This window comes from Danio rerio, chromosome 5 (assembly GCF_049306965.1).
Source record: "Danio rerio strain Tuebingen ecotype United States chromosome 5, GRCz12tu, whole genome shotgun sequence".
Taxonomy (NCBI): Eukaryota; Metazoa; Chordata; class Actinopteri; order Cypriniformes; family Danionidae; genus Danio; species Danio rerio.
In genome coordinates this window covers 69,672,280-69,690,944 of record NC_133180.1, presented here as the reverse complement: position 1 = coordinate 69,690,944, position 18,665 = coordinate 69,672,280, and the positions used below count along the sequence as shown (strand labels likewise).

Genomic DNA, 18,665 nt, shown 5'->3' with positions numbered 1-18,665 from the left:
CTGCTCCACAGACGCGCTGTATGAAGATCTCCACCAATAGCAGAGCTACATTTGAAATTCAGCGTTTGACTACATTCTCAGAAATGTCTGAAACTCGGGAGGTTTTCTGAAGTATTTGCCCCAAGGGAATAACTGTTCTTCTTAAAGTAGGTTTATCCCTTATTTTACGTGATTTATGATGGTTTCCAGTCGTCCAAATGGATGTGTGCTTACAGACATTTCTGTACTAGTTTAAATGTGTTTTGTTGTGAGTGTAAACACGTTTTTTTATGTACATTTTACATGTTTAGTACAATTTTGGTAACATGGAAGCATTTTTTTAGCTATGAAATCAAAATAATATTAATAATTATTTTTAAACAATATTAATTGCGATTTTGAGGGGGGAAATTGAGTAAAAAGTTGGGATGACATTGTATGAAATAAAGTTGCTTTCCTGCATAGAGAAAGTAATGGTGAGATATCAATTCGGAATATTCAGGCATTTTGAGTTGTGGGAAAAGTTTATTGTTACAGACAAGATAAATATATATAGTGAAAAGAAAAAAATGAATTGCGAATATTAAACTCAGACTTTTGAGAGACAAAATTCAAGGTTTTGTAAAATAAAGTCACGAAAAAAAATTATTGCAAGGAATAAACTCAGATTTTTGAGACCAAAACTCCGAATTGTGTAAAAAAAAAGTCACAACTTTAATGCTTACAGCTCAGAATTGCAAGATATTAACTTGTAATCGTGAGGAACAATTCAGAATTGCGAGTTTTAAACTTAAAATTGAGAGATATAAACTCGGAATTGTGAAAATAAAGTTAGAATTACTGCCAACTGTAAGAAAAAAATAAGAATCACAAGAAATAAATTCACGATTAGTAAAAGAACAACTCAGAATTGGGGGTGGGGAGTCAAAATTGCGAGAAAATACCTTGCAGTTCTGCATTTATAACTCATCAGTGTATTTAATTTGTTTGTTTAAATTTAACCCATAAAAAATGTTTAAATAGCAAGAAATAAAGTCAGAATCAATATATATATATATATATTTATATATATATATATATATATATATATATATATATATATATATATATATATATATATATATATATATATATATATATATATATATATACACTTAGAATTGTGAGAAAAATATAAGCATTGCAAGATATAAACTCAAATTATTGGGTCAAAAAGTCATAATTGTGCAGAAAATTGCAAGATATTAATGCAAAATTGCAAGATATCAACTCAGAATTGTGAAATGTGGATGCCCTTCCAGCTGCAGCCCATCACTGGGAAATATCCATACACACTCATTCACACACATACACTATAGCTTCCCCAATTCTAACTGGAAGATGTTTAGAATAATTGCCAAACATCAGATTAGTGAGTCTGAGGCAAACTCTAAAATGTGTGTAAAAAGTCAAAATTGCGTGACATAAATTTAGAAATGTGAAATATAAAGAGAAAAAAAAGATAGCACAAGTAAACTCATCTAAACTTAAATATCAACTCAAAATTGTGTAATATAAACTTAAAATTCCAAAGGCATAAAAGTCTGAGAAAAATCTACACTAAAATGTATTTTTCTTTTATTCTGCAATTAAATTAAAATTCATACCAAAAAAAAAAATAAATAAAAAATTCTGCTTGTTCAAACTGCTTATTTAAAATAAGATGAAACAAAACAATTCTTGAGTTTTTTTGGGGACAACCGAATGGTTTCATATTCAATCCTCCTAAATTTGAAATGCTAACTTAATCAATGTGTGTTAGGACAACATGAAGGAATTGTGCAGAACCCTGCATTTTCTACAGTGCAGTTTAGTGTTTATTTTCCTTTACTAACCGACCAGGTTGTATTTTTCAAGTAAAGCACAGTCGTTTCTTTAACTACCACTGAAGACGGTATAGTTGCCAGGTTTCCTGAAGGAATTTAACTTCTTCCATCCTCCCTCTCTAAACGGTTAGTCAAATACACTGTAGTTTACACTTTCCCCCTCATGCTTTTTCCCCTTGTTTGGTGCATCAGTGTCCCGTTGGTTTGTCAGTTCAGTTGTATATTACCATCCCAGCAAAAGTAAGTTCATAGAAATTAAAATGTAACTTTGAATCAGCATGACAGAATTGAATATTTCTAATGTTATGTGTTTTTAAAGAAATAAAAAAAATCCATAAAAGAGCCAAAAATGAGATCAGCCTGACTATAATAACTGGAAATAGAGGCAAGGCAAGTTTGTTTATATAGCACATTTCATACACTGTGGTTATTCAAAGTGCTTTACATAAACAGGAATAAAAGAAACAAGTATAAGCAAATAAAAAATAGATTTTAAAGGAATAAAAAAGAAAAGAAAAACATAATTTTGCATCTGTCGGATCAGTGCGATCTGTCTGATGTACAATAGCACAGGCTTCATTCAGTAAAGGCACAGCTAAACAGACTTCAAGTCATTATTTTTTTACTCAGCTAGTAATACTCCTACACAATTAAGTGACTAAAAGGCAGAACAAAAACAGAGTCATTAAACACTAAACCATTGTCACTAAACATGGGTGTAACAACACAGGGGATGTGCCTCATTATAATGTGACAAACTCATTTGTGTTTAACAGCTTGAAAACCTTTGAGCATAACACTGATTGTCCGACTTTCCTCATGATGCAGTCGAATACTAGAGCTGTTGCATTCTGTGCGCTTGCTTTGACCTGAAGGATCATTCGTTAATTAAATGGTGTTTTTCATTTGCTTTTTAATTTAAAGCCATATATTGTGTTAGATCAGCATAATCATAGTGAATCTAAAGAAAACAATATCTAAATAGCAAGAGTTTATAAATAAGTATAGGAGTATATAAATAAGTTTAGAGTTTTATAAGTTGTGAATTTAGACTAAATTAATTAATTTCACTTGCATGAATCTTAAATTTCTGATTAAAAAGGTAATAGATTGTATAGCAATTGGAAATTTTATCAACAAAATTCATCAACAAATTCCAATTAAGTCCTAAGTGTGTGAGATATGGGGGGAAAAAAGGTTTAAAAAAAAAATATATATATATATATATATTTTTTTTTTTCGCTTTATTTATTGTTTTTTGTTTTTGTTAGTTTTTTTTTTTTTTTTGCTTTTTTGTGACACAATATGCCTATTTCATTCATGCCAAAAAAATATTTATTTATTTATTTATTTATTTATTTATTTATTTATTTATTTATTTATTTATTTATTTATTTATTAAATAAAATAAAATAATTGATTCATTTTTTGGAAAATGCACAGACTATTTTTTATGCTCATGCATTTTATAGATATTTCTGTTTTATAAATAGTTTTTCAGTGATTATTTTTTGGCACCATACATACCCAGGTGTGTGTGTGTGTGTGTGTGTGTGTGTGTGTGCGTGTGTGTGTTTGTGTGTGTCTGTCTGTGTGTAAACAGACAAGAGACACACACAAGAGACAAAAAAAAGATTTACACAGATTGTTTAAAATACACATAATATAAATAAATGTATGTGTGTGTGTGTGTGTGTGTGTGTGTGTGTGTGTGTGTGTCAGTGTATTTATATTGTATTTTAGGGATCTTAAGGTGTTTAGGTATTTAACATTTCACTGGTTTTTATTAAATGTTTTTAATTTGTCAATAGAAACCCAAATGGCTTATTATAGGTAAAAATGGTTTGGTTAATTTACCAAAAATATAACTATATTATAATGTAGTGTTGGTAAAAAAAATGTGTCTGTTTTTTATTTTAAATACAAAGCAGCTACACAGGGTGAGGCTTTTCCTTTCCAATATAAGGTAAAGAAGAATAACAGGAGAACTATTAGGATAACTGAAAACTCATTCATTTATTTCCCTTCAGCTTAGTTCATTTATTCATCAGGGGTCGCCACAGTGGAATGAACCGCCAACTTATCTAGCATTTGTTTTACACAGCGGGTGCCCTTTCATCTGCAACCCAGTACTGGGAAACATCCATACACATTCACATTTACACACATACACTACGGCCAATTTAGTTTAATTAATTCACCTATAGTTTACTCCATTATAGTGCATGTCTTTGGACTGTGGGGGAAATCAGAGCATCCGGAGGACAACATGCAAACTCCCTACAGAAATGCCAACTGATCAAACCGGGACTCAAACCAGCACCTTTTTTGCTGTGAGGTGACAGTGCTAACCACTGAGCCACCATGTCGCCAAATAACTGAGAACTAATAAATAAAACACACACTGCACAATTGTTGCAAGCAATTTGTATGGGTTGAATTTAAAACGAGCAACTTAAATTTAGTAATGATCAACTTAATTTGTTCACACTTAACTTAAAAAAAATAGTTAATCCAAGGAATCATCTTTGAATAATGTTCTTCATGTACTGAAAACTACAGTAAGACTGTTTACACTATGTCTTTTACAGTACGACACTCCTCCTCCCCCACTCCAAAGCACCCTTGCTCTACTTCTATTGACGAAACAACTACATTATATGGTGTTGACCCACTTAACATAAACAAAGCCACATACTGTGAGTCAAGCACAACGCTGCATACTGTGACTCCCACGACCATCTGACTCCAGCAGAGACCCAGAACCACAACCAGTTTACACAATCATCTTCAGTGTGGCAGCATGCATTTTCCTCAAGGGCTTCAACTCAACTACTCCCCGATTAGCAATTCATATCAGCGCCGCCAAATGCAGATTATACCTGTGTGTACTGAAAAATATATACAGTTGAAGTCAGAATTATTCGCCCTTTTATTTTCTTTCTCAAATATTTGCCAAATGATGTTTAACAGAGCAAGGAATTTTGCATAGTATTTTCTATAATGTTTGTTCTTCTGGAGAAAGTCTTATTTGTTTTATTTTGGCTAGAATGAAAGCAGTTTTAATTTTTAAAGGCTATTTTAAGGTCAATGTTATTAGCCTCTTTAAGCAATATTTATTTTGCGATTGTCTACAGAACAAACCTTGCCTAATTAAGCCTTTAAATGTCACTTTAGGCTGTATAAAAGTGTCATGAAAAATATCTAGTAATGTATTATTTACTGTTATCATGGCAAAGACAAAATAAATTAGTTATTAGGAATGAGTTAAAACTATTATGTTTAGAAATTTGTTGAAAAAATCTTTTTGTTAAACAGAAATTGAGGAAAGAAATCTACAAGACGGCTAATAATTCAGGAGGACTTATAATTCTAACTTCGACTGTCTAATAAATAAAACGAAAAGAAAAATATTTATACGTTTTTCTAGTCAAATAATTTCCCTCTCAATATGTGAAGCATTTTCCAAAGCCTTCTGGCCCTCCAGAAACAAAAAAAGGGCAGGAAATAGGTGGTTTACAAGGATATCAACAGTCTGCATCTACTATTAATTAGGGAATTCCCATTAACAAGTCATTTTTTCAGCCCAAGCTAAATGAACTGCTCTTGAACTTGTTGATGCTGACCACACAGAAGGCTCATATTTCTATTGTTTCAACTTATTAGTTTTTACAAATTTAAGTGCATTGAACATAAAACAATTAAGTTGTCCCAAAAGAAACTCAAAAATGTAGCTGTTTGAGCTCATGTTAAATCAATAGTTTGAACAAACAGCGAACACCTTTTTTTTTTGAGTATATATGGTCCTTCATTCATACAGCTTAGTCAGCGGAATGAACCGCCAACTTATCCAGCATGTTTTACACATCGGATGCCCTTCCAGCAGCAACCCAGTACTGGGAAACACCCATACACTCTCATTCACACACACTCACGCTCATAGACTAGGGCCAATTTAGTTAATCCAATTCACCTGTAGTCTTTAGACTGTGGGGGAAACTGAAGCACCCAGAGGAAACCCACACCAACACGAGGAGAACTTGCAAACTCCACACAGAAACGCCAACTGACCCAACTGCAACTCGAACCAGTGGCTTTCTTGCTGTGAGGCGACATCACTACCCACTGTGCCAAGTGATAAAAACCATAATAATCTATTCATTCAGCAAGGCTGCATTAAATTGATCAACAGTTAAAGACATTTATAATGCTACAAAATGTCAAAAAATAAATTATATTATATTTATAATTTGTATAAATATATTTTTATAATAATAATTAGAAAATGTTTCTTAACTTATGTGACACTGAAGACTTAAAAAAAACATTTGAAAAAATATTACCAACACTAAACTTTTCATCATTACAATATTCATTCATTCATTTTCTTTTCAGCTTAGTCCCTTTTTTAATCTGGGGTCGCCACAGGGTAAGGAACTGCCAACTTATCCAGCATATGTTTTATGCAGCTGATGCCCTTTTAGCGCAACCCAGTACTGGGAAACACCCATACACTCTCACATTCACACTTAAACTCATACACTAGGGCCAATTTAGTTCAACCAATTCACCTACAGTGAATATCTTTGGACTTGAGTGGGAAAATGGAGCACCAGGAGGAAACCCATGCGAACACTGGGAGAACATGCAAACTCCAAACAGAAATGCCAACTGACCCAGCTGGAACTCGAACCAGTGACATTATTGCTGTGAGGCAACAGTACTAACCACTGAGCCAAGTCCAACTTAAAAATAAAAACCATAATAATCTATTAATTCATTGAGGGTGCATTAAATTGATCAACAGTTACAGTAAAGACATGCATAATACCGCAAAATATATTTTTAAAAATTCTATAATTTTTTATAATTACATAGTTTTATAATAATAATTATAAAATGTTTCTTGACTTGTGTGACACTGAAGACTTTAAAAACATTTTAAAAAATATTACCAACAGTAAACTTGTCATCATTACAATATAATTTTCTTAATATATTTATTTGTCTATTAGTCTGCGGATGAATAAATGAAAAAGGCTGCATAATAATTCACATCACCATAAAAGTGGTGTCATAAGAAGTAAAAAGTTAGTTCATAAAATGGGTTCATTACCAGTTTGAATAATACATTAGTATTTAAAGGGTTAGTTCACTTTACTGATTCCCAAATGGTTCATTTTTCAGTTAGTTCAGTTCAAGCTAGAAAGTGTTTCTATTTTTAAAAATATGTCCATATTTTTCCTGTAGAACACAAAAGTAGATATTTTGAAGAATGTTGGAAACTGGTACCCATTGACATCCATAGTAAAAACATCACACAGTTGCTGCAGATTTGTCGGCTGCACATCCATGATGCGAATCTCCCGTTCCACCACATCCCAAAGGTGCCTTATTGGATTGTGATCTGGGGACTGTGGAGGCCATTTGAGTACAGTGAACTCATTGTCATGTCAAGAAATCAGTCTGAGATGATTTGTGTTTTATGTTATCCTGCTGGAACTAATAAATTAGTTTTTAAAGGGAGAGTTCACTATTTACTCATTCTCAAATGGTTATTTTTTCAGTTCAAGCTAGAAAGTGTTTCTATTTTTAAAAATGTGTCCATATTTTTCCTGTTGAACACAAAAGTAGATATTTTGAAGAAAGTCGGAAACTGGTAGCCATTGACATCCATAGTAAAAACATCACGCAGTTGCTGCAGATTTGTCGGCCGCACATCCATGATGTGAATCTCCCATTCCTCCACATCCCAAAGGTGCCTTATTGGATTGAGTTCTGGTGACTGTGGAGGCCATTTGAGTACAGTGAACTAATTGTCATGTTCAAGAAACCAGTCTGAGATGATTTGCACCTTATAACTTGGCGCATTATCCTGCTGGAACTAACAAATTAGTAATTAAAAGGATAGTTCACTATTTACTCATTCTCAAGTGGTTCTTTTTTTCAGTTCAAGCAAGAAAGTGTTTATTATTTATTTTATCAATATTAAATTTGTTCTGTAGAACACAAAAGTAGATATTTTGAAGAATGTTGAAAAATGTTAGTCATTGACATCCATAGGAAAAAATAAACATCCTATGGACGTCAATTTGCAAACATTCTTTAAAACGTCTCCTTTTATGTTCACCAGGCAAAAGGGAAATCATAATGGTTTTGAATAAGTAAAGGGTAAGTAAATGATAACAGAGTATTTTTTCTTTGTGATTAAACCCAAATTAGCCTTAACCATAAAATAAACAACTGTGAACTGTAGGAAAGTCTCTATCGTAAAATAAACAACTGTAAACCAATATAAAGATTCTATTTTAAATAATAAATAAATCAACAAAATAGCAACAATAAAACACACATGAGCTCACGATTATCTTTCACACAAAGACACTTTAATTTAGTCACGAAGCACCAGCCATTGATGACATCAGACCACAAAAAGATGCACATGGCAGCAGTGAGATTCACACACACCCATTCCATATAGACTAGTGATTTTGGTGTTGCCCACAGACCCCCTATATATATGTATATATATATACACACACACATACATACAAACAAACCCTAAACTTTTACAATCAGTTCATTTTCAATACAATGACTTCTTATTAATACTCAGGAAATGTACAAGGTGACACAAGGCAACAGAAACACTCCCAGAGATGCACAACAAATATACATCAACACAGTAACACATTCGCTTCCTTTAGACAAGGTTTTACGAGTGCTTCAATTGATTTATTCATTAAGAACATTTTAACTGATTTGCCGCCCTTTGCTTTTGGTCAGCCACCTTTTACTGCCCCATAAACAAACAAATGAACTGCATCATCTTCACATAAACACAAATCTGAGGTTTTGTACTCTTTTTTTTAAAGGAACACTCCACTTTTTAAGGGAATACGCTTAATTTAGAGATTTAAACCTGGATATAAACAGTAGATTTCTACCATTTTGAATCCATTCAGCTATTTCTAACTTTTAGCTTAGCTTAGCTTAAACCATTGAATCGGATTGGACCATTAGCATCACTCAAAAAAAAAAAAATAATTCAATAATTTTCCTATTTATAGCTTGACACTTCTGTAGTTACATTGTGTACTGATATGGCTAAGAGCATTCCAGCGTAATAATCAAAGTAGTTTATGTGCTGCATAATATTATTTTCTGTCAGTCTTACACAATAAAACTACAAAGCAGTCAAACTTTAAACAGGAAATTCATCAAAACTCTTTATTGAAATTGAGCAAGATGCTAATGGTCTAATCCGATTCCATAATTTATGCTAAGGTAAGCTAAAAGTGCTCCCGCATACCCGGAGATCGCTGAATGGATTAAAAAAAGGTAAAACTCAACTGTTTAAGTTTTTGCAAGTTTAACTTAATTATGTTATTTATTTTACTTAACAATATTGCTATTAAAAAAGATCATTTTGGTCGGCCACTTTTTACTGCCGCATCAACAACTGCATATAAATCTTTATAACACAATTCTGAGACCTTCTCCTCCATACCTCCTCCACTCCACTTTCTTTTAGAAATAGGCTCATTTTCAAGGTTTAAACTGTAGATTTTTGCCATTTTTGAATCTATTCAGCTGATTAACACTTTTAGCTTAGCTTAGCATAAACCATTGAATCGGATTGGACCATTAGCACCACTCAAAAAAAAATCTAAGAAGAGTTTAGATAATTTTCCTATTTAAAGCTTGACTCTTATGTAGTAACACTGGGTACTAAGACAAAAAAAAATTAAAGGTTGATATTTTATAGACTGATATGGTTGGCTAAGAACTATACTCTCATTCCAGTGCAATAATCAAAGAACTTTGCTGCCATATTTTTCTGTATCATATAATTTTCTGTCAGTCTTAGTACATGATGTAACTACAAAAAAGTCAAGCTTTAAATAGGAAATTAATCAAAACTCTTTTTTGAAATTTTTGAGCCAGATGCTAATGGTCTAATCCGATTTAATGATTTATGCTAAGCTAAGCTAAAAGTGCTTCTGCAGACCCTGAGATCGGTTTGAATGGATTTATAAAATGGTAAAACTCAACTGTTTAACTATAAGCGACTATTCCGAAACAAGTGTTGCAAATTTAACTTAATTATTCTAATTATTTAACTTAACAATATTGCATACCAGACCCTTTTTGAAAGGACCACTTCACTTTTTTGGAAAAAGGCCCATTTTAGTGATTTAAACCTAGTTTTAAATCATATATTTTTTTTACCATTTTTGAATCCATTCAGCCAACTTATCACTTTTAGCTTAGCTTAGCATAAACCATTGAATCGGATTGGACCATTAGCATCACTCAAAAAAAAAAAGCTTCAATAATTTTTCTATTTATAGCTTGACACTTCTGTAATTACATTGTGTACTGATATGGCTAAGAACATTCATAATAATCAAAGTACTTTGCTGCAATATTTTTATGTGCTGCATAATATTATTATCTTTCAGTCTTAAACAGTGTAACTACAAAACAGTTAAACTCTAAACAGGAAATTCATCAAAACCTTTTATTGAAATTGAGCAAAATGCTAATGGTCTAATCCGATTCAATGATTTATGCTAAGCTAAGCTAAAAGTGCTCCCGCAGACTCAGAGATTGGCTGAATGGATTTAAAAACGGTAAAACTCAACTGTTTATCTCTAAGTGACTATTCTAAAACAAGTGGAGTGTTCCTTTTGATTTTGCAAATGTAACTTTTTACTGCCGCATCAACAAATGCACATGAATCTTCACATAAAACGCAATTCTGAGACTTTCTCCTCCATACCAGACACTTTTTAAAGGAACACTCCACTTTCTTTAGAAATAGGCTCATTTTAGAGGTTTAAACAGTATATTTTTACCATTTTTGAATCCATTCAGCCGATTAACACTTTTAGCTTAGCTTAGCATAAACCAGTGAATTGGATTGGACCATTAGCATCACTCAAAAAATTTAAAAAATAAGCTTTTAAAAATTTCCTATTTAAAGTTTGACCCTTCTGTTGTTACATTGTGTACTAATCAAAACTCTTTATTGAAATGTTTGAGCGAGATGCTAATGGTCTAATCCGATTCAATGATTTATGCTAAGCTAAGCTAAAAGTGCTCCCGCAGACCCAGACATTGGCTGAAGGGATTAACAAAATAGTAAAAATCAACTGTTTAACTCTATGGGGCCCTGTAAAATGACATTTTTCCAAATAAGTGGTGTGTTCCTTTATATATATAAATATATTCTAATGTATGTACAGTATGTGTCAGTGAGACAAGTTTTATTAGATTGCTAAGGAAAATACAAAGAGACATAAAGGTCAAAACACACACTGTGGGATCAAATAACATCCAAACTTTCAGGGCTAATACATTCATACATTAAGTACCACATAACAAGTGCAAAAAAAAATCATACATCTTATATTGTGTATTCACCCGTGAAGATACACTTTTAGCTCATTTCAAAACTCTATAATAGTCGACATTATTTAGTAGTGTGTAAACACAAACACCACACACAGCATCTTCAGGATATAGTTAACACTGCGGTGACAAAAGTCCACATTGGGCTCATTATTCAGAGGCCCGTGATGATGTTTGTAGTGAGTATAGTACAAAGTGTTGTCCTGCATTCTTCCTTCCATCCATACCTGCTGTTTCAGATGCCAACGCATCGATCCCATGATGCACTTGGTCAGAGGAGAGACAGAGAAAGAGAGAGAGAAACGAGGATGGAGAGGAAGGACAATTGACTCTAAGAGTCAAACGAAGGTTGTGGACTCTCACTGTGAGAAGGGCTTCCTTTGCTCGGACGGCTAAAAGACAGAAAAACAACAGCAAATAAAGGAAAGACAAATTTGGAAATGAGAGCATGGATGGTAAGAACAAGAGCTAATTTGTTTATGTCAAGTATGAGATGATGAGTTCATTTATTAATTTTCCTTCGGCTTATTCCCTTATTTATCAGGGGTCGCCACAGCGGAATGAACCACCAACTATTCTGGCATATGTTTTACACAGCGGATGCCCTTCCAGCTGCAACCCAGTACTTGGAAACACCCATAATGGGCCACCATGCCCACCATGATGAGTTATTTTTGTTAAATTAAAGTCTGGATGAACCGGAAGTGGGACTTGTATTTCAGTATGTTGATGTACTTCCAACTCGAAATGAATATTGAGAAGGGGGTGTGGTTTTCTTTTTGCGCATCATTCACTTTTGGCAAACTAACGGTAAGAGGGGCGTGGTTAAGAATATTGTGGCTAATATAGGCAGTCAAACTGATGTAAACAGAGAAGAACTGACAGTCCAAATGTGAAAGCAAATGGTCAGACTTTGATTGAAGATTATCAAAACAAACTTTTTTTTTTTCAGTGGATCAACTTGAAATGAGCTGTTCACTTAAATGATAACAATCTGCGCTAGCAAAATAAACATTGTAAAATTTTGAGTTCAATATTACAGTTCTGTAGCGCAGTGTTTCCCAATCCTGTTCCTAAAGGCACACCAATAGCACACATTTTTAACCTCTCCCTAATCAAACACACCTGAATCAACTCATCAGGACATTAGAAGAGACTCCAAAACCTGAAATTAATAGGGCAGGTAAGAGAGACATCCAAAATATGTACTGTTGGTGCGCCACCAGGAACAGGGTTGGGAAATATTGTTAAGCGAACCATGGGAAAATTAAATCTTGAAGCTTTTATTTTGAAAAGTGTGTTGCTAATGTGGTATAGTAGTATAGTGCAGAATAGCTTTAAATGTAAGTCCTTTTACAGTGTTATATTTTGTATGTGCGAGAATCATCATATTCAAGCACAGTTTTTAATTGTATTGAATTCTAATTTAGTATTAAAACAATTCAATCAGTTCTTAAAGGGACAGTACACTCAAAAATGAACGCTTCCTCATAATTTACTGACACTCAGGTGGTTCTAAACTTTTTATAGTATTTTATAATATGTTTTTCTTCTGTTGAACACAAAACAAGATATTCTGGAAAATGTTGGGGAAATGTAATAATAGGAACAAACATACCATGAAGGTCAATGGCTGTTGGGTTTTCAGTATTCTTCAGTACAGTGTTTCTCAACCATGGTTCTGGAGGACCTCAAGTTCTGCACATTTTCCATGTCTTTTTAACCAAACTCACCAGATTCAGATCATCAGCTCACTAGCAGACACTGAAAGACCTGTAATTGGTGTGACAGACAAAGAAGGCATCCAAAACATGCAGTGTTGGTGGTCCTCCAGGAACATGGTTGAGAAACACTGCTTCAGTACATCTTCCTTAGTGTTTAAGAGAAGAAAATCAACAGGTTTGGAAAAAGTAGAGTAAATTAGGGCAGAATTAAAATTTTTGGCTGAACTGTCTATTCAATATGAACCGGTTGTAGCTTAAATTAATTGTTTATACTTTTGATGTAACTAAACTTCAAAAAGGATTTAAAAGTTCAAATTTTAAAAGAAATCTGAATATACCGTTTTATACCGAATATACAATTTTTATTTCATTTAATTTACATACCACACCCTTTAACCCTTTAAGGTAAAACTTTAAAGAAAGTAATATGTAATAAGTGTAATACCTAAGTGTCTATGAAGCAAGTGGACAAGTAATGTAATATTTTATGGGAGAAACATGCCGATCACAGTTTATTAGGAGCTAAGAACGTGTCAGATGTTGGTAAAAGGCTTAGTTGTTGTAAGTGAAAACCTGGCATTCATGTGAATAAATCCTGAAGCAAACAGTGAAAGAGGCTGGTTTACATTGGCAGTCCCTGTGCATTATAACCAGTGCTCTTCACTCCTAAACACAGATTATAGGCTAGTGATGGAACACAGTGGCACCGCATCTGTGCTCATGTGAATGTTAACAGTACAATTATTAGATCGATTTAAAATATCACTAATGTTCATTCTTGGCGTATATATTTGTAGAAGAGAAAGTACTTCTTCAAGTAAACATATATTGTATGTGGACTGTGTGTGCTTGTGTGTCAGTGTTTATCTTCTGTCTGCTGAGTCTCTGTTGGCTCTGGTGTTTGAGGCTGGCGCTCTCCGACTTCAGAGATGAAAACAGAGAGATTGATGAACGCAGACGTACAGAAGGACTGACAACAACAAGGAAAAGACCCACAATTAGGACATATGAAGGCAGTAACAATGATAACTGAAAATGAACATAAAGGCTCACTGACAGACAAAATGGATTCGACAGAGGATTAATAATCGACAAAATCTGTGATGTCACGGGATAAATCAGATTATAATTACAAAGTCAGTCATTTAAAAAAATCTATGAATTTTTCGATTAATAATTTAAATTATACACTAATAAAATTTTTTTTTGGATTTACTAGATTTTTTAGGGTAAGTGGTTGCAAACAATTTATATGGGCTGAATTTAAACAAACAAAAAAAATTTAATAATATTAAAAGTTAAATTTGTTTAAATTTAACTCATGTTAATTATTTGCAAGCACTTACCTTAAAAAAAAACAAGTAAATCCAATTAATAATTTTTTATCAGTTTGTTTAAGCAACTTGCGGTTGACATTAAGGGCCAGATTTACTAAACAAAGCAGATTTCTGTGAGAAAACAGCGCTGATAGGTGTGGAAATTTACAGATGATGTGCAAATTAAAAAACAAATACATAATATCTTGTTTACATATCGTCAAAGATTACAAGCGCAACTCAAATTAGCGTAATGGCAAATAAGCAGAGCTGATGCTTATAATGTGCTACAATGACCAATGTTGTGATCACCAGGGATGTAGCCCTCGTGGGTCGCTGTGGAGGACTCCCTCTCATTCACCCGTACTACATCTCCCATCACGCGCTGCAGTCACACATCGGTTTCTAGTCCACCCTGATTACACACAGCTAAAGTTGATTAACAGTTGATTACATGGACTATATATGCACCGTTCAAACACACATCCAGTGCTGAGTCTTGTTACCCTGTAGTAAACATTTACAAAGCGATGGGTTTTGACCGTTTGATTGTTTATTCTGTTTTATGATCTGTCTCAACCCTCTTCTTCTGTTACATTTCTTTCTCTTTGGATTGTCCTTATATCTGTCTGCTCCTGTATAGAACCTTGCCTTCCCAACACTATAATAAAGCTTAATGTTGGATCCTATCATTGATGTTGCACCCTCTGCTTTACAACCAAAGACAGCGAAAAAAAAAAAAATTCTTTACCGGGGGTAAGGGAACGGACTAAACATACATCTTTGAGCGCTAAGAATCAATATTCATTATATCAAAGTTAGCCTACTTCATAATAAAAGTAGCTATTTATAAAAAGCAGTGATGGTATACTGAACAAATGTAGTCTCATTTCATTTAGGACTATTTATTTATTTATCTATTGGCCAAATGCATTGCATATTGCAAATTCATCGATAGCGAATGAATGGATGGTGATTTTGTTCTACGATGCGCTTTTTTATTGTTTATAAATTACCAATAAATGACTCAAAGCTTATTACTAAAAATTAAAATAGAGCTGAAATATGGGACTAAGACAAAACCAGCCTGATTTCACAAGACATAACTATTTTACGTTTGGTCAGATTAGTGGCTAATTCATACGCAAACATAAAAAAAACATACAATTTTTGAATGGAGGCGTGGCACCAAACCCCACCCCTTAACCCAATGGTCTCAAGCGCAATTTCTGGTGGGCAGCAGCTCTCCAGGAATCGAGTTTAAAACCTATGCCTTAACCTAACTGTCACTGGGAGATGAGCAAATCCTCATACATACAAAACGTTACGAATTGCTTTGAGATAGCGTTGGAAATACGGAATATCTGGTCACCTTCAAAATTCCAACAGAGCCTCATTAGTAAATAGAGTGGCATAATTCATTTAAATACTTCCCTCCCATAAAATTTGCATCTAACTAGGAAACTCCTACATATGCATCCTCAGTAATGTCAGGCACACAAATAGCTGTTTCCATGCCTTTTCAGCGCTATTCTTCTCTGCATGTGTTTAGTGAATTCCAACAGTACTGTTTTGATGCCAAAAAGACTGGCTGGCACAAGCTGCTAGAAAATCTGGCCCTAAGGATCACAAGCAGATATATTATATCAGAGCCTGATATTTGGTGCATATTATGTGTCATGAATCATTTCTGTACAAATTATAAAAGGGAATTAAGAGCATGTCACACTAAAAAGCATGCTAAATATCAAAATAATTAAACAAAGTTGAGATTTGTCACAAAAAAGTTTGGTTTACATTGGCAATCTATGTGCATTATGACCAGCGTTAAGTATAGGTTGGTTTACATTGGCAATCCCTGTGCAATATAACCAAAGTTAAGTTAAGTTAAGTTAAAAGTTAAGTTAAGTTAAGCTAAGACTAGATTGCATTGGCAATCTTTGTGCATAATGACCAGAGTTAAGTTAAGTTAAGTTAAGTTAAGTTAAGTTAAGTTAAGTTAAGTTAAGTTAAGCTAAGACTAGATTACATTGGCAATCTTTGTGCATGACCAGAGTTAAGTTACGTACAAGCTAGTTTACATTGGCCATCCCTGTGCATTATAACCAGAGTTAAGTTAAGTTAAATTAAGTTAAGTATAGACTGGTTTACATTGGCAATGCCTTTGCATTATGAACAGTGTTAAGTCAAGTCAAGTCAAGTCAAGTTAAGTTAAGTTAAGTACAGGCTGGTTAACATTGGCAATCCCTGTGCATTATGACCAGTGTTAAGTTAAATTAAGTCAGGTCAAGTCAAGTCAAGTTAAGTTAAGTATGGGCTGGTTTACATTGGCAGTCCCTCTGCATTATGACCAGTGTTAAGTATTTAAGTTAAGTTAAGTACAGGCTGGTTAAAATTGGTAATCCCTGTGCATTATGACCAGTATTTAGTTAAGTGTAGGTTAGTTTACATTGGCAATCCCTGTGCATTATGACCAGTGATAAGTTAAGTTAAGTTAAGTTAAGTTAAGTTAAGTTAAGTTAAGTTAAGTTAAGTTAAGTTAAGTTAAGTTAAGTTAAGTTAAGTTAAGTTGAGTTAAGTTAAGTTGAGTTAAGTTAAGTATAGGCTGGTTTACATTGGCAATCCCTGTGCATTATAACCAGAGTTAAGTTTAAGTTAAATTTGTCGTTACAAAACGATACAATAAGTGGATTATAATTGCAAATCAAATTCTTAAAGTAAATTTTAAATCATGCTAACTTCAGTCAATCCAAAATGCTTATTAAAATTGCAAAAAACAAACAAAATTAGCCTGATTTGTTAAACCAGGTGGAATCTGTTCACCTCTAAAATTAAATGGCAGCTTTACACTTTATTGATTGATAAGAAAATAAGAAACATAAAATCCTCTAAACAAATGAACAGACACTAATAAACAGTATGGTGTACAATAATAGACATATCTAGAGAATGACGGGTATCGGGACAGCAGATGGTAACACATTTAAAGATGAATGCATGCAGGTGGTGATTTCACATAAGGACAATATGTCAGACATACCATTTGCGTAACTCCTCATTGGTCACTGATAGAAATTCTGAAAGGATAACGGGGAATCATTGTAGAAGGGATTTAGTTTGAGGAGAACACATCGACAGAAAAAAGAGGCAGCCGGATGAAACGACAAATGAATCACTCTTAACGTTTTTTTCCCTTTTAATTCCTCCCAAACATGTATATCATGAGAGAATGATCTCACAAAGTTGATGCTTCTTTAGATACAAACAATTATACAATGAACAGAATGAGTTAACGCAACACTGGAGTGAACATGCACATGGAGGAGAGTCAGTGAAATGCGTGAGTGGTGTGTTAGTGCAGGTCTCTGAGTTGGACTGTGTAGGAGTGTGTGAGCTGAGCAAAAGTAATGGAGTGTGACAGGAGAGAGAAGTAGAAATAGAAGGAAGAGTGTTACTGATCTGTCTTTCTTGTGATAAAGACCAGGGATCAGGTCAGGGCGGAAGGGCTGTAAAGGGTGTAAATGGAGGGTAGTTTGTAGATCATTACTCTCAACAATATTGACATTTCCATTACTCCCCATAAATGCATTATTTGCACCAATTACACGTTATAACATTAATGATAGATAGTATTATTATAACTGTATTGATAAACATCATGTCTGACTCACCTGGGGACACCGGGTGGTGCACGGTTGGGACGAGAGGGGACCTGTGGTGGAGGGGCACCGAAGGGGTCTGGAGAGGCTCCGGGTCTGGATGGCACAGGAGGAGCACCAATAGTAGGGGGTCCTGGAGCAGTGCGTCCACCTGGACGAGGGGGTCCTGGTGGGGCCCGGCGTTGAGGAGTGGGGCTAGACATTGGAGATCTGATGACAAAACAAAATGATTGTTATGTTGACAAACTGTCTGTCTGTCTGTCTGTCTGTCTGTCTTTCTGTCTGTCTGTCTGTCTGTCTTTCTGTCTGTCTGTCTGTCTGTCTGTCTATCTATCTATCCATCCATCCATCCATCCATCCATCAATTGTGTAATTTCTTTCATACACTACAGTGGGAAGGTGGGTCTGTGACCAGCGCCACCTGGCTGCAGAACCAGATGGCTGCCGCCTTCATCAGAATATATCCACATCCCCTGTTGCAATGTTATGTCTATGTCTATGTGTTTATGTGCTTCATTGCTGGGGCATTCATCCCTAAATTCAAATTATCCATCCATCCGTCTATTAAAATTATCCATCCATCCATCCATTTATCTATAGAACCAAACCATCCAGCCATTTACACATCCATCCATCCATCCATCCATCCATCCATTCATTGATCTTTTGACCCATACCATCCACCCATTTACATATCTATCCATT

The 18,665-nt window shown here is 34.1% G+C and overlaps 1 protein-coding gene and 1 long non-coding RNA gene across 13 annotated transcripts in view; one reads left to right on the top strand and one right to left on the bottom strand.

The window, feature by feature from the left end:
* The first annotated feature begins 18 nt into the window (after positions 1–18).
* On the top strand, positions 19–14,988 carry LOC141385659 (uncharacterized). The gene is made up of 3 exons (XR_012406474.1): positions 19–146; positions 11,501–11,716; positions 11,806–14,988. It is a non-coding gene; the product is annotated as an uncharacterized lncRNA (long non-coding RNA).
* Positions 8,209–18,665, bottom strand: part of dnm1b (dynamin 1b) — a 70,582-nt gene continuing 60,125 nt past the window's right edge. For 3 of the 12 annotated variants that reach the window (XR_002458734.3, XR_012405694.1, XR_012405695.1), the window contains 3 exons: positions 17,973–18,170; positions 17,342–17,807; positions 8,209–11,653 (listed from right to left, as the gene is read on the bottom strand). Coding sequence is in view for 7 of the 12 variants with exons in the window: in XM_005165582.6 (XP_005165639.1) it covers positions 11,593–11,653; positions 17,973–18,170 (259 nt within the window). In the remaining 5 variants the exon portion in view is untranslated. 12 annotated transcript variants of the gene reach the window in all.